General features: G+C 37.6%; 1 protein-coding gene across 8 annotated transcripts in view; it reads right to left on the minus strand.

Annotated features, from left to right (window-relative positions):
- Positions 1–13075, minus strand: part of HMCN1 (hemicentin 1) — a 436035-nt gene that overhangs the window by 216667 nt on the left and 206293 nt on the right. For 7 of the 8 annotated variants that reach the window (XR_011498041.1, XR_011498040.1, XR_011498042.1 and 4 more), the window contains 4 exons: positions 12434–12575; positions 11218–11345; positions 8436–8549; positions 2605–2763 (listed from right to left, as the gene is read on the minus strand). Coding sequence is in view for 5 of the 8 variants with exons in the window: in XM_044757668.2 (XP_044613603.2) it covers positions 2605–2763; positions 8436–8549; positions 11218–11345; positions 12434–12575 (543 nt within the window). In the remaining 3 variants the exon portion in view is untranslated. Of the gene's footprint in view, positions 1–2604; positions 2764–8435; positions 8550–11217; positions 11346–12426; positions 12576–13075 lie in introns of those variants that run through there. The other variant, XM_070496981.1, reaches the window with a different exon arrangement.

Genomic DNA, 13075 nt, shown 5'->3' on the forward strand with positions numbered 1-13075 from the left:
ATAAGCTACTTAAATCTATGCCCAGTAGTTTTGGAACACAAATGAATAATTTTATGCCCTACTAATAGTGGCACTTGTCTCAAGCCCTTTTTAAAAGAAATCAAGTCGAAACAGTGACTTTCATATTAAAAGCCCAATGCTTAATATTAAATATTATGCCGCTATTATATATGCATTTCCATATTATTTTTCAAGACTCAAAGAATCAAAATGACCCCTTAATTTGTGAAGTTAATATCCATCTATTTGTTACATGTCCCATTAAGCAGCTTCAGAGGAAGAGCCGTAACCACTGACATGCTGAAGGCACATGGGTGACAACGTCTCATTTCATCTTTACAACCAACCTATCGGGTAGGTTCTATTAAAAGTCAAGCAGAAAAGCCAGTCTCTCTCCAGAGCCCATTCTCTTAACTATTAAATAAGTTCTGGGGAAAATTCAGGGCTTTTGTTTCTTCGCTTTTAAACCTAACGGTGATAACCACAACCATCGCTGCAACTGTGATTTGCACGGTTTTTGGCAGCTACATCTGATATCTGCTAGAATATGTAACAATAGTTTTATGTGGACAAACAAGGACTACATAAACTTTGCAGGGTCCAATGTTTAGGATTCTAATGGTGAATGAGGAAACAGTAAAGGCGAATGGCGCTGACTTTAATATCAAGTTATTTGGCAATTGTTAACAATGATCATGGTTACAGTAAGCAAACAATTGAGTTTATGTTAATGGTTCCATCAGGACAATTACTGGAATAAAAGTTGAGAAAGCTGTTGTTTTAGAAAGGGTCATAGAGAGCGAAGATCTTGACTATGAGTGAAGACAAAACAAAATTCAGCTCAAGGAATGAAAGATAAATACAAAACATTTGTTATGGTGTTTCGTAATCCAATGCAAGTCACTCCAGCTCAGGAAGCCCCAACCCTTCTATGGCTTATCATGAGTCAGAAGAGAGAACCCAGAAAGTCCAGAAGCTAAAAAGATTATCAAGAAGGCACTAAGTAAGCAAAGAAGCACGTGTAAGATATTTGGATTTTCTATAATCTTGAAGTGAGGTGAGGGTGTCATTTCCTTTTGGCTGGGAACAACTTCCTTCCTCCTCTGGGGCCAGACAACTCTAAAAGATTGTTAGGTAAATATAAAATATCTGTGCAGGAAAGAGGGAGAAGCAGAACTAGAAAATGTCGAGAATTGAAACATATTTTTTACATTTCTTGAAACAAGAATTCTGTATCTAGCGACCCTCCTCACTGGGACCTCCATTACTAAGAGAATGACTTGTGGCGTACACTCTGCTGGTAGATTTTGATCCCTCCACCCAGTGATTCTAGTCTTACTTCCCAGGCACTGCTCTTCATAACCACAGAGTTTAGTCATGGTTCAAACACATCTTGCTGTGCCCCAGACAGATTCTACAGCGGTCTTTGTGGGCATTTCTAGGTTTGTTGATTCTACGCCAAGGACATAATTAACAAGAATACAGATTGTTTATCAGATAGCCCAGGGGCAAGGGGATCATAAAAAATCCAAGGAGGAAAACATTTAATTTATATGAAACAAAATATTAAGCCGAGAGGGCCATGATGTTCATTTAAAGAATTAGGATAGTAGAATTAAAATTTTGTGTTACTTTATTCTAAAAAAAAATGCATTTTCTTTATAGCTCCTAACTTTTATTTATTTATTTTCTTAAAAAACAGCTTTGAGATGAAAATCATCATACATAAATGAAAATACCATGTAACGAAATGTTGTATTTTACAAGTTTGTGATGCAAATGTTTGAATTATCTGTTAAAATTAAGCTGCCAGGTTCTTTTTCATACAAAGCAAGCTCTGTTTTATTTCATGTTACCACAGTGTGTAGAATTTATTTTTCGTCAGGAAACATGAGATCGAGAGACAAAGAAGGAGAGAGGACCAAACTTCTTGAGTAATCCGACTATAACTGTCATGCACATGCTGTATCCTTCACATTGTGATTGACATTTATTTGTAGTTAGTTCTTTATTTTATACACTGAGGAGTCACTGCTTGTGAATTTAAAAAAAAAAAAAACAGTAAAAGCACAGTCTGCTACCTTTACTGTCATCAACATCTCCAACTTATGGTCTAGGGCCAAAGTCTAATTTCTGGCCTCCAGATGTTAATACTTAGAAATTTGGTGTCAGAATGGATGATTCCTGATAGGAAAATGTTTGTCAAGAGGTGATATACCAGTGAAACCCGCAGTCTGTGAAGTCAGACATCCTGAGTTCGAATATCCAGGCTCTGCCGCTCCATAGCTCTGTGACCCTGGTCAAGTTGCTTAGACTTTTTAAGCCTCCATTTCATTATCTATATAACAGAAATAATTATAATATCCTCTACTTAGGATTGATATGAGGGTTCAATGAGATAACACATATAAAAAGTTCTTAGCATAGTACATGGACAGCACATGATAAATGCTAACTACCGTTTTTCTATCAATAATCGGAAACGCTAACTCTAATTTTGCCATTCTGACAAATATTTCCATCTAACTGTTCCAAAGTCATTAGCAGGGAAAAACAGCAGATCAATTTCAAAACAAATTTGTCTATCAGAGCTGGGATGCTTACAGCCAACATCCAGAGTTATCTTGCCAGTTGCTCTTCCAGCATCATTAACAGCTACACACGTATAATCACCAGCATCCAGATCCTGAGTTTCTTGAATCTTCAAAAGTCCCAAGAGAGGCTCAATAATGAGGAATGTTGAGGGCCTCAGCTCAAGATCTCCTAAGTCAAACAAAGGAAAGAACATTAAAGCATTTACATAGTTTACTCTGCCATTGGTTTAATGTAAAAACTTCTGAGGAAAATTGATTGTAAATTTTTAAATACAAGTGTCTAGCACAGTGTAGATGCTTGAACAATGTCCATGCAATGAAAGAATGAAGTGTTTCTTGGCACTGAGATGATTTATTAGTCTGTACAATTCTACAGGCTAACCTATAGCGAAAAATCTGGCCCCAAATGAATTATGTACAAATATTTCCCATTGTATATGGACCTAAATATGAACGAACTCTTCGAAGCTACCCGGGCGACAGGGAAAGGGTGACAGCTGTCACCCTGGCTGTGTTAGGTAAGAAGGGAACAGGCAGATGAAGGTTGAAAAGAGGTTTCTACCATCTTGTGGCAGGATGAATTTTCAGTTACCCAGGAAATAAGAGACTACAAGTGTTCTTAGTTTGGTTAATGACCAGGTTTTTGGTTTGCTGAATGCTATCAGTTCAACTTTGTCTTGCAAGAGGTGTAAGCTGCCTGAGAGGATTCTAAGGGTGGCTGGGGAAGAAGGAACCACAGCTGGCTGCAGAGGACAGGGACGAGCTTGTTGGCAGAAGAGAAAGAATGGATGAGAAACTTCTGACAATGGCCAGAGAGAGGTGTTGTTACGTAAATCTCCCAGGATATACATCTACTAAATCTAAATCACTACTATTCATTAAAGTTCTTTAAGTTGGAGTTACGGGGTTTTTAGAAGCAAGTAGGGTATAAACGTGTGGGGGATGGAACTGCATATTGAGTTTGACCTCAGTGTGATGATGGGATGACCCAAGAAAGATTAGTTATGTCTGAGTTACCTGTCTATGCTGTACGTCCTTGTAATACCTCAAAACCCATGAGAACCACTTCTATTTGAAGGCAGGCAAGGCCTCAACAAATCTGTAAGTTAAGCTGACCTTGCCTTATGCCTCCCCTCCTCCAGGGTGTCTGCTCTCCTAAGAATGGACTTAATTGAGATGACCAGTCTCAAAAAAAATACCTAATACTGGATGTTTAATGTCAGCTCAGTGGCCGTATCTTTTTTGTTTGCTTTTGTAAAGGGTGACATCAAACTCTTTGCGGGGGTCCTAAAAACTTCCAAGAGGTTTGAGGGCTATTGCTCTTAGGGTTTCATAGCATGCCTAGATGCCAATTCTGAAAAGGCACTCTTCAAAATGTCACATATTAGCCTAGCCATGTGCCCTGGGCCTGACAAGCATAGAAGTAACTCCCTTAGCTGCTAACAGGCAAAGAGAACCTCAGAGCTAGTCATTCTCTAGGATGCTATAAAAAGCACCAACCAACAGACTCAGGGCAAAACACAGACAATTCTGTTTTTGTTTTTATCATTTTTGGAGGAGAAGTCAAAGGAGCCATAAATTTAAAAACAAAAGAATTACGTTAGCAATCGTCAATGCCAAAAATAAAGTATTTTTCAGCATTCCAATATTTAAAACCCCAATCATCCTTTTAAGTCTGCTACTACATACCAAGCGAGAATGAGAGAAGCAACTAAAGCTGCGTCGATGTGCCTCCAGGAAATTTTCATAAATAAAGGCAGATGATGTTGACATAAACTTTCCTCCCACTAAGGGAGGATGCAATGTGACCTAGCTGCTCATCAGTATTGAAATGTTTGGACTAAAATGCATTTAGATTTCTGGAATTTACTTCTCCCTTTTTTCTTCTATGTCAGAGGACATGACAAGATGAAATAAAGCTACGTTTTTTTGCTAGTAGCTCTTTTCAAAATAAAAATGTTTAAAGCGTAGCAACAATGAAACAAAATATAAATTGGAAAACACTGCCTTAATCAAGTATGCATTTTGATCACATTTTAATAATCTCTCCTTGCAAACTGGTGCAGCCACTATGGAAAGCAGTATGGAGTATCCTCAGAAAATTAAGAATAAGCCTACCATATGATCCAGCTATCCCACTGCTGGGTATTTATCCAAAGAACTTGAAAATGCAAAGGCATAAAGACACCTGCACCGTATGTTCATTGCAGCATTATTCACAATAGCTAAGACTTGGAAGCAACCTAGGTGCCCATCAAGGGACAAATGGATAAAGAAGATGTGATATATACACAATGGAATACTACTCAGCCTTAAGAAATGATGAAATCCGGTCATTTGTGACAACATAGATGGACCTTGAAGGTATTATACTAAGTGAAATAAGTCAGAGGGAGAATCTCAAATACCATATGATCTCACTCATAAGTAGAAGATAAAAACAACGACAAACAAACACATAGCAACAGAGATTGGATTGGTGGTTACCAGAGGGGAAAAGGGGCAGGGGGGAGGGCAAAAGGGGGGATTAGGCTCACATGTGAGGGGATGGACTATAATTAGTTTTTGGGTGGTGAACATGATGTAATCTACACAGAATTCGAAATATATTATGATGTACATCTGAAAGCTATATAATGTTATAATCCAATGTTACTGCAATAAAAAAAAAACCCTCTCCTTTCTTGATTTCTACTGAAAAATTAGTCATCAAATTGTTGAGAAGCCATAGGGAAATACAAAACTTTGAGATGGAAATGAAATAGAGATTATTTAGTTTTAATATGAGATAAGATTAGAACAATGTTATACATAGTAAAATATATAAACTTTCCTGACATTCTATTCTGGTATTTAATAATTATTACCACTGAGGAGGGTTCTCTTTCTCCTGTAGTTTAAATTCAATTCTGGCCTCTGTGGATGTAAAGACTAACAGAGAGATCATTATTCCTGGCATAAAATTCTTTCAAATAGCTGATGTTAATCAAGTGGTTCTTGAAAACGTTTGTCTCAAGATCCCTTTACACTCTTAAAAATTACTGGGGACTTTGATGAGTTTTTGTTTAAGTGGACTATAATTACTCATATTTAGCATTTTAGAAATGAAGCTGAAAAATTTAAAAACATATGTATTTATTTTATAATAACAAAATAATGAACATATTTTATGAAAAAATAATTATATTTCCCAAAACAAGAGAAATTTAGTGAGAAGAGTGGCCTTGTTTCACATTTTTGAAAATCTCTAGAATGTCTAGCTTAATAGAAGACAGCTGAGTGCTGAGATTTGCTTCTGCACTCACTTTTATTGGCTATCACATGTTATTCAGCCTCCAAAAACTCCACTATACACTTGTGAGACAATGAGAGTGAAAAAGACAAATAACATCTTAGTATCATTAGGAAAATAATTTTGAATCTCATGTATTTCCTGAAAAGAACTGTGGGCAACCCCCAGGATTCCTGACTAATTACACTTTAAGAACCACTGATCTAAACAAACAAATCCAATGTCTTTACTATTTTACCAGAAATATCCTTTATGTAACATTTTAATAGTGTTCCTGATTCTTCTTTGAACCCAGTTTATGTTGCTCATTTCTAAAAACGAAAAATCTAAAATTAGGGTGGGCATTTGTACTTATGGCATTCCTTTTCTCTGCTGGTCTGCATGGAATACAATTTATTAATGACTGGTGGTTGCCAGGGGCTGGAGGGCAGGAGAAATGGAGAGTTCTCTTTCAACAGGTATAAAGTTTCAATTACACAAGAGGCATCCGTCCTGGAGATGTGTTGTACAACACAGTGCCTACAGTTAACAATACTGTACACTTGAAAATTTGTCAAGAGGGTAGATCTCATGAGTTCTTACCATAAGTAAATAAATAACCACCTACTTTATTCAATCAGAACTGCCTGAAAAAAGAGTACGAAGAAAAAGTTGTTCTATGGTTAGGGTAAGTACTCTTCTTCACCCTGTGTTTTCCATAAGGTAAGGTTTTCCCGACCTTCCCGATGTCGCATCCCCAACAGAGGTGGGAAAGGAAGGCCTGGCTGCCTCCTTCCCCTTTCTTTTTGGAGCCAGTCTGCATGCAGAAGAGCTTGTCCTCCTGTTTTGCTCTTGATGATCCAGGCCCTGTTTATGCAATAAATTGCCTGCCTGTGACTGGGAGAGTAAGTTGGCCTAATCCTGGGGTCCAGGGCAGCTCTGCATATTGTTAATGAACACTGGAGTATGTCCTCCAATATGATTTGTCAGTGTTTAATGCCCACATTCTAGCTCTGTTGGTTCATAACTCAGACAGAGAAATGGGATATTATTTACTGGGCCTGTTGAACTCCAACAGCTATGCCTGAGAGAACTAATAGCAAATCAATTCTAGAATCTTCCATGTGGTGGCTGCATGGCTCCCTAACTCCTTCATTAACTTCCAAGCTATTTGTGAAACCAAGGCTGACGTGAAAACTAAGTTATTCAGGAAGATAGCCTGAACATGGGAGAACAAAAGCCTTTCTGTGTGACTGCTATCTACAGGCAAAGAAATCAGCAGTTTCCATTACTTTTTAAAATTTTTATTTGTAACACAAACTACTGACTGACATTTACAAAAAGAACTATTGCCTCTATACACATTTCTTTCTGGATTTATTTAATTATGATGTGAGTTTGAAATTATTTCGATTGTAGTTCAAAGATTTAACTATTTTAAATAACTAGAATTAGTTTATGTTAGCTGAAATACACTTAATTAAGAAGCAAATCCAGAAATGCTTTCTTATCAGAGAAAACACGAAGACTAAAAATCATTTAACATGGAAAACCATGAAAATGGAATTATCTCCTAGTTTCCCTCCCTGTTTTTGATTTGTGTTATTTAAAAGTGTTTGTTTTCTACATAAAGTCTTTCTTTTTCACCTCATGTTCCCCAAGAGTTTGAACCCAAAGTGAATTCATAATTTTGTGATTATGACATCAACTCGTTGCCATGGGAATGCCTGTGATTTAACAAACAGAATCACAACAATGGTGCTTTGTACTATTTAGCATTTTTCATCTGAAGATTAAAAAGTATTTTGCAAACAGCCTCTCAATAATCCTAGCAACCTCCTGTTCGGGTGTTTTTGGGAATTCTTCTTTCTCATGGACTGGAAGAACTGAGACAGAAGCAGAAGCAGAACATTTTACACAGATATCTACTGTCAGCATCTGACCCTGGACCAGGACCCAAGTATTTTCTCATTAAGAACAAGCACCACATTACTGTTATTCTATTCCAGAATCACAAAAGGGTAACCTTTACGTTACAAATACAGGCAGATAATGTCTATACTTGATATAAACATCTACCATGCATGAGGAAGCTGACCATCAAATACACTTGTCTTTCAGTTACAAATGTCATTCAATTGTAAGCTTCACTGTGTCTTTATTTGAGCACTTTCTAGAAAGTCCTTGAGAATCTAGAAAACTTCCTAACAGTAAGAGCCATGATCTCTAAGAAAAGCGAAGTAAAATCAGTGAAGCTATTTTGAACGTTAACTGAGTATTCTTGGACAATTTTCTAGAGGAAACAACCCTAAACTAACAAGAGAATGTTCAGCTGGATTAGCAGAGGCGAACTTTTCCTGCTTTGATTTTCACGGTCCTATAATCCACACCAGATGTCAAATCCTGAAATTCAGAGTTCAGAATTTTGAACGATTGTCTCCAGCGAGATCATAAACACATTTTATGGGGATGCTAAGTCATACACCAAAAAAAATTTTTAACAAATCCTTTTTTTTAAAAGAGAAAACAAAACTAAGTGAACGAGACAGGAACATACTTAAGAAATGTACCTTTGAACCATTTCACGTGAGGTGGAGGAACCCCAGAGGTTTTACATTCCAACACTGTTGTATCCCCAAGGGCAACCAAGAGCTCACTCTGAACTACGATCAACTTTGGGGCTTCTGGAAACAATAAAGATACAAATAGTTAACATCTGGTACGATGCCACATGCACCTTGTTTATGACTACTAAATGAACCAACTTAAAAATCCATCAGGATTTATGTGTTTGTGGCTATTTCAGTGTTGACAAACAGAAGGAAATTCTTATAATGTAAGTGTACATAGATGTGTGTGATGAAAAGATCATTTATTAAGGCCAAATGAATATTAGACAAACATAATTCGGATAAAACAGAATCCAAAACATTTAGGAAATTAATCGAAAGGTCTTTATGAAAAAAGAAGTATATAAGGAAAGAAAAATCTTGGAAAGCTGAACACACCTTATAGAAACAATACTAAAGGAACAGAGAGAAGATTAATAGTAATAAAAATATAATTAAAAGAGCTATGATGATAAGACTGACTTGGCTAGATTAAGACGAGCTAACTTAATGGCAAATTAAATTAAAGATAGATATGACTCACCTGGCTAAATTAATACAATGCAGGTAAATTTGTTATAAGATTTTTCTAAGTGATGTTAAGGCTATTCATGTCTAGCTACAGAGAGATAGCTGCAGTCTAAGGCTAAAATTTGCTTCTATAAAAAGTAGTGTCAGGGCTGGCCCAGCGGCACAGTGGTTAAGTTCACACGTTCCACTTCGGTGGCCCGGGGTTCACTGGTTCAGATCCCTGTGCGGACCTACACACAGCTTGTCCAGCCATACTGTGGCAGGCATCCCACATATAAAGTAGAGGAGGATGGGCACAGATGCTAGCTCATGGCCAGTCTTCCTCAGCAAAAAAAGAGGAGGATTAGCAGCAGATGTTTGCTCAGGGCTAATCTTCCTCAAAAAAAAAAGGAGTCTCCCAATTTCAACTCTATTTTTCCCTTTGACGCTAAATATAGACATTCTCTAAATTTCTTCCCTTAGCTCTGTTTGCTTCCCTTGCTTGCCTAATGCTTTACTTCACTCACATTTTTCTCTTAACTGGGCATTTGAGGATTTCCTAACTTGAACTGAGGTAGTTTTAAACAAAGCCAGGAGTTAACTTCCCAAAGATCCTGTTACTCCTTTGCTAGAAAACCTTCAGCGATTCCATTTCACAGTTCCCTAGTTTGGCTTTCAAAAATCATAAACCGGTGCATAGCTTTCTTTTTAACCTTACCCTCCTTTACACTTCTTTACATATCACAAGGTATGGAGCTACATTTGTTGTTCAAAATGCCCCACTCTCCTATCTTCTGGCTTTTGCTAAAGGTGTTTTCTCCGCCTGAAAGGCCCTATGCTATAACTCTTCAAATCCCACTCGTTCTTCCAGACTGAGCTTAAATCTCTGTCTCCTTGGAGAAATCTTTGCAAATTCCCCAGTCAGAATTAATCTTCCCCTCTGCCAGCCTTCTAGTGTAGTACTTCTCTGTCTGCTGGATTATATTTCTCCGTGTATATCCACTCCTATTATGCAAGCTCTTGAAAATAAAGACTTCCTAACATACATTTTTTATTTTACACTCCACAGTCTTTAGCACAACATTTTACATACTCTGGGTGATTAATAAGTTAAACAAATGGGTTGAATATTTTGGCTTCTTTGTGAATGAACCAACATTCGTTTCGGCAATGCAGAATCTGTTTCAGCCCCCTTTCTACATTCCCAACTGTCAGTTCCCTCTTCACCTGGGTGTTCTGTGAACATTTTTAATTGTTATCTCTAAATTTGAGCCCATCTTCCCTTCTAAACCTATTCGCCATGTGAATTGCTCATTTCCATAAACACTTCTTGCCCGGCTTTCAGACTCACTATTTATGACATTTTTGTTACCTCCTGCATCTATTCACACCAACTATACTTCTCAATCTTTATTGTGGCTCTTTTCCACTCCTTCCTCTCCACTGCCAGTTCCACTATCTTTCTATGAATGATGGTGAATAAGAATGAGTGAAAGGGTGGATTGCCAGCCATTAATTATTCACAGTTTACGAACTAACAATGCATGAGCAATTCCCTTGTCTTTTACTTGTCTAAGAAAGGCCAAATTGAAAGAAATGTTCTATTCTACTTTATATTATTTATTATTAGAATATATTAGATTATATATTAGAATATATTAGACTACACATTATATATATATTAAAATATATTATATTATAGAATAATTGTCATGAAGGACATCTTCAATAAATGTTTGAGTTTGGAGGAAAAAAACTGAGGATGAAAAGCAAAAATAATATCTAGACAAGACAAATGACAGAAATACTATAAACATTTAATTATAACAGAAATGTTATAAACAGTTTTGAATGTAAGTGGAAAATATAAAATGGAAGTTGAGGTAAACTAGAAAGGAAATAGAATTTATTTGTAAGTGAAATATTGCAGAGAACAGATAAACCATGGAAGGATAGAACTCTGTAAACAATCTGGAAACTTCCTTGATTTCTGTTGACTAATGAAGCTATTCACTCCCTGAACTTTTAAATTACAATATTTGCTTTAATCAATGTGTCAAATGATTAATAAATTACAAATTACAATATTTGCTTTAATCACTGGGTCAAACGATTAATAAATTATAAGACTGGGCATAACTCATTCCTAATACCAATTTTCAGAAAAGTACTCTTACATTGCTTGAGATGATATTCATCCTATTTAATTGTCGTTTAAACTACTTATACTTGCCAACATATCTGAGGGTAGAAGTCTGTTTATCTGTTCCAGCTGAATTACTTGCTAGGCAACCATAGATCCCTGCATCTTTGGGAACCGCATTTTTGATAAATAAGGTACCTTCTGAGGTCATCCTATACCTATGGACAGAAAGAAAATAAAATTGAAAATACTTTCATAATAGTATCAAGGAACTATAGTATCTTCCTTTCAAATATCTTCAAATATTTTAGAGTTACATTTTTGGTGCTGATTGCAGCAATGATTAATGTCATCATTTTACAAGAAATGTAATAGTAAGAATAATAGATTCCATGTATCCAGTACTTGCCATGTGCCAGGGACTGCCCTGGAAGCTTTACATTTATTAACATTTTAAATCTTCACAACAACTCAATGATTTCGATACTATTACTATCTCTGTTTCACAGATGAGCAAAGAGGTTATGTAACTTGCACAAAGCCAGCGTTAACGGAAGAACTGGAACCTGCACCCAGGCAGTCTTGCTCTGTGTGAACTGCTATGCCAAACAGTTCCTCCATATGAAACCTGAGAGATGCAATGCCTCCTGTCACACAGTGAGCAGTGACAAGTCCAGGAATAGAATCTGGCTCATACCTACGCCCTCCTCCTCATGCCGAACGCAGAGTAATGGAAGCCCGACGGCTGGAAACTTCATTGTTTATGTTCCACACGTTCATTACACTCTTTGAGCGTGAGAAGATTCAATGTCTTTTAAAAACATCCAGCAGAATAAAATACCTCTCAGTGTAGTTGGCAGAAGGGAACGTGAATTACAAAGACTGTCTGCACACACTTTAATCAGAGCCCCTGCTCTCCTCTTTGCCTCTCCCTCTCTCTTCTGTTAAATCACAGGACCACGCCTTGAACAGACTAGTTAAAACTACACATTGCTTCACCCTACAGAAACTCTATTAGCCCCATTTCAATTACTCAAGATAAACCAAATGTTATGGTGTTACATTTGTAACACAAAGTATTGGGAAGCACTTAGTCCCAGCTACCGAACTCAACACAGAAGAAACTCAAACTTTATAAACTCATCATTTATACTTTCTTGACATTTCCTGGCCTATTTAGAAAATCTAAAGCTGTGGATTTTGGCCAAACCCCTCTTAACCTTAGGGATTTGGTCAGATTAATTTTGCCCATAAATTTAATCAACTTTTCTCAGTAAAAACAGAGAACATGATACAAACCCAGTACCTGTGTGAACCCACAATAAACATATCATTAATGGTCCAGGCAATCTTCGGTTTGGGATAACCTGTTGCAGAGCACATGATGGAGACCTCAGATCCTGCTGTGAAAGACTGATTCTTGGGCATCACAGTGACTTTAGGCGGTTCTGCAAATAAAAAGAAACATATATAGTGAAATGCCAATTTACCTTGATATTAGGAGCTTTCTCTGTTAGCAGAATGCAGGCTTCACACCCCTACACCTTTACTATTTTTTAAAATTTTACTTGCACTTCCAAGAGTTCATTTATGAAAAGGACCAGTTGCAGTACCGATTCAGCAGTCTTGTTCCCCAAGGGCAGCAAGAGCATCAGACTCGGCTTCCGGGCTCCCTGTAGCCCAGGTTGAACGAGACTGGGGGTCCTGGCCCCCCTAGAGTTCCTCCTCTACCAGAGAGCCTGATTCAGGCTCTGGCCAGGATCCCAGAGCCTGCCTCTGCACCCGGCAGGCCCAGGGCAGGAGGGCAGAGGACCTCACCTCTAGCCATTCCTTCTAAGGTCTTGCAGCTCAGTCCAGCCCTGTCAGCTCATCTGGAGCCCCAGGCCTGCTTCTACTCCCAGATCCTGGAGATCCGAGGGTGGGCAAGGCCCTGCCCGCAGAGCTTAGG

This window comes from Equus asinus, chromosome 25 (assembly GCF_041296235.1).
Source record: "Equus asinus isolate D_3611 breed Donkey chromosome 25, EquAss-T2T_v2, whole genome shotgun sequence".
Taxonomy (NCBI): domain Eukaryota; kingdom Metazoa; phylum Chordata; class Mammalia; order Perissodactyla; family Equidae; genus Equus; species Equus asinus.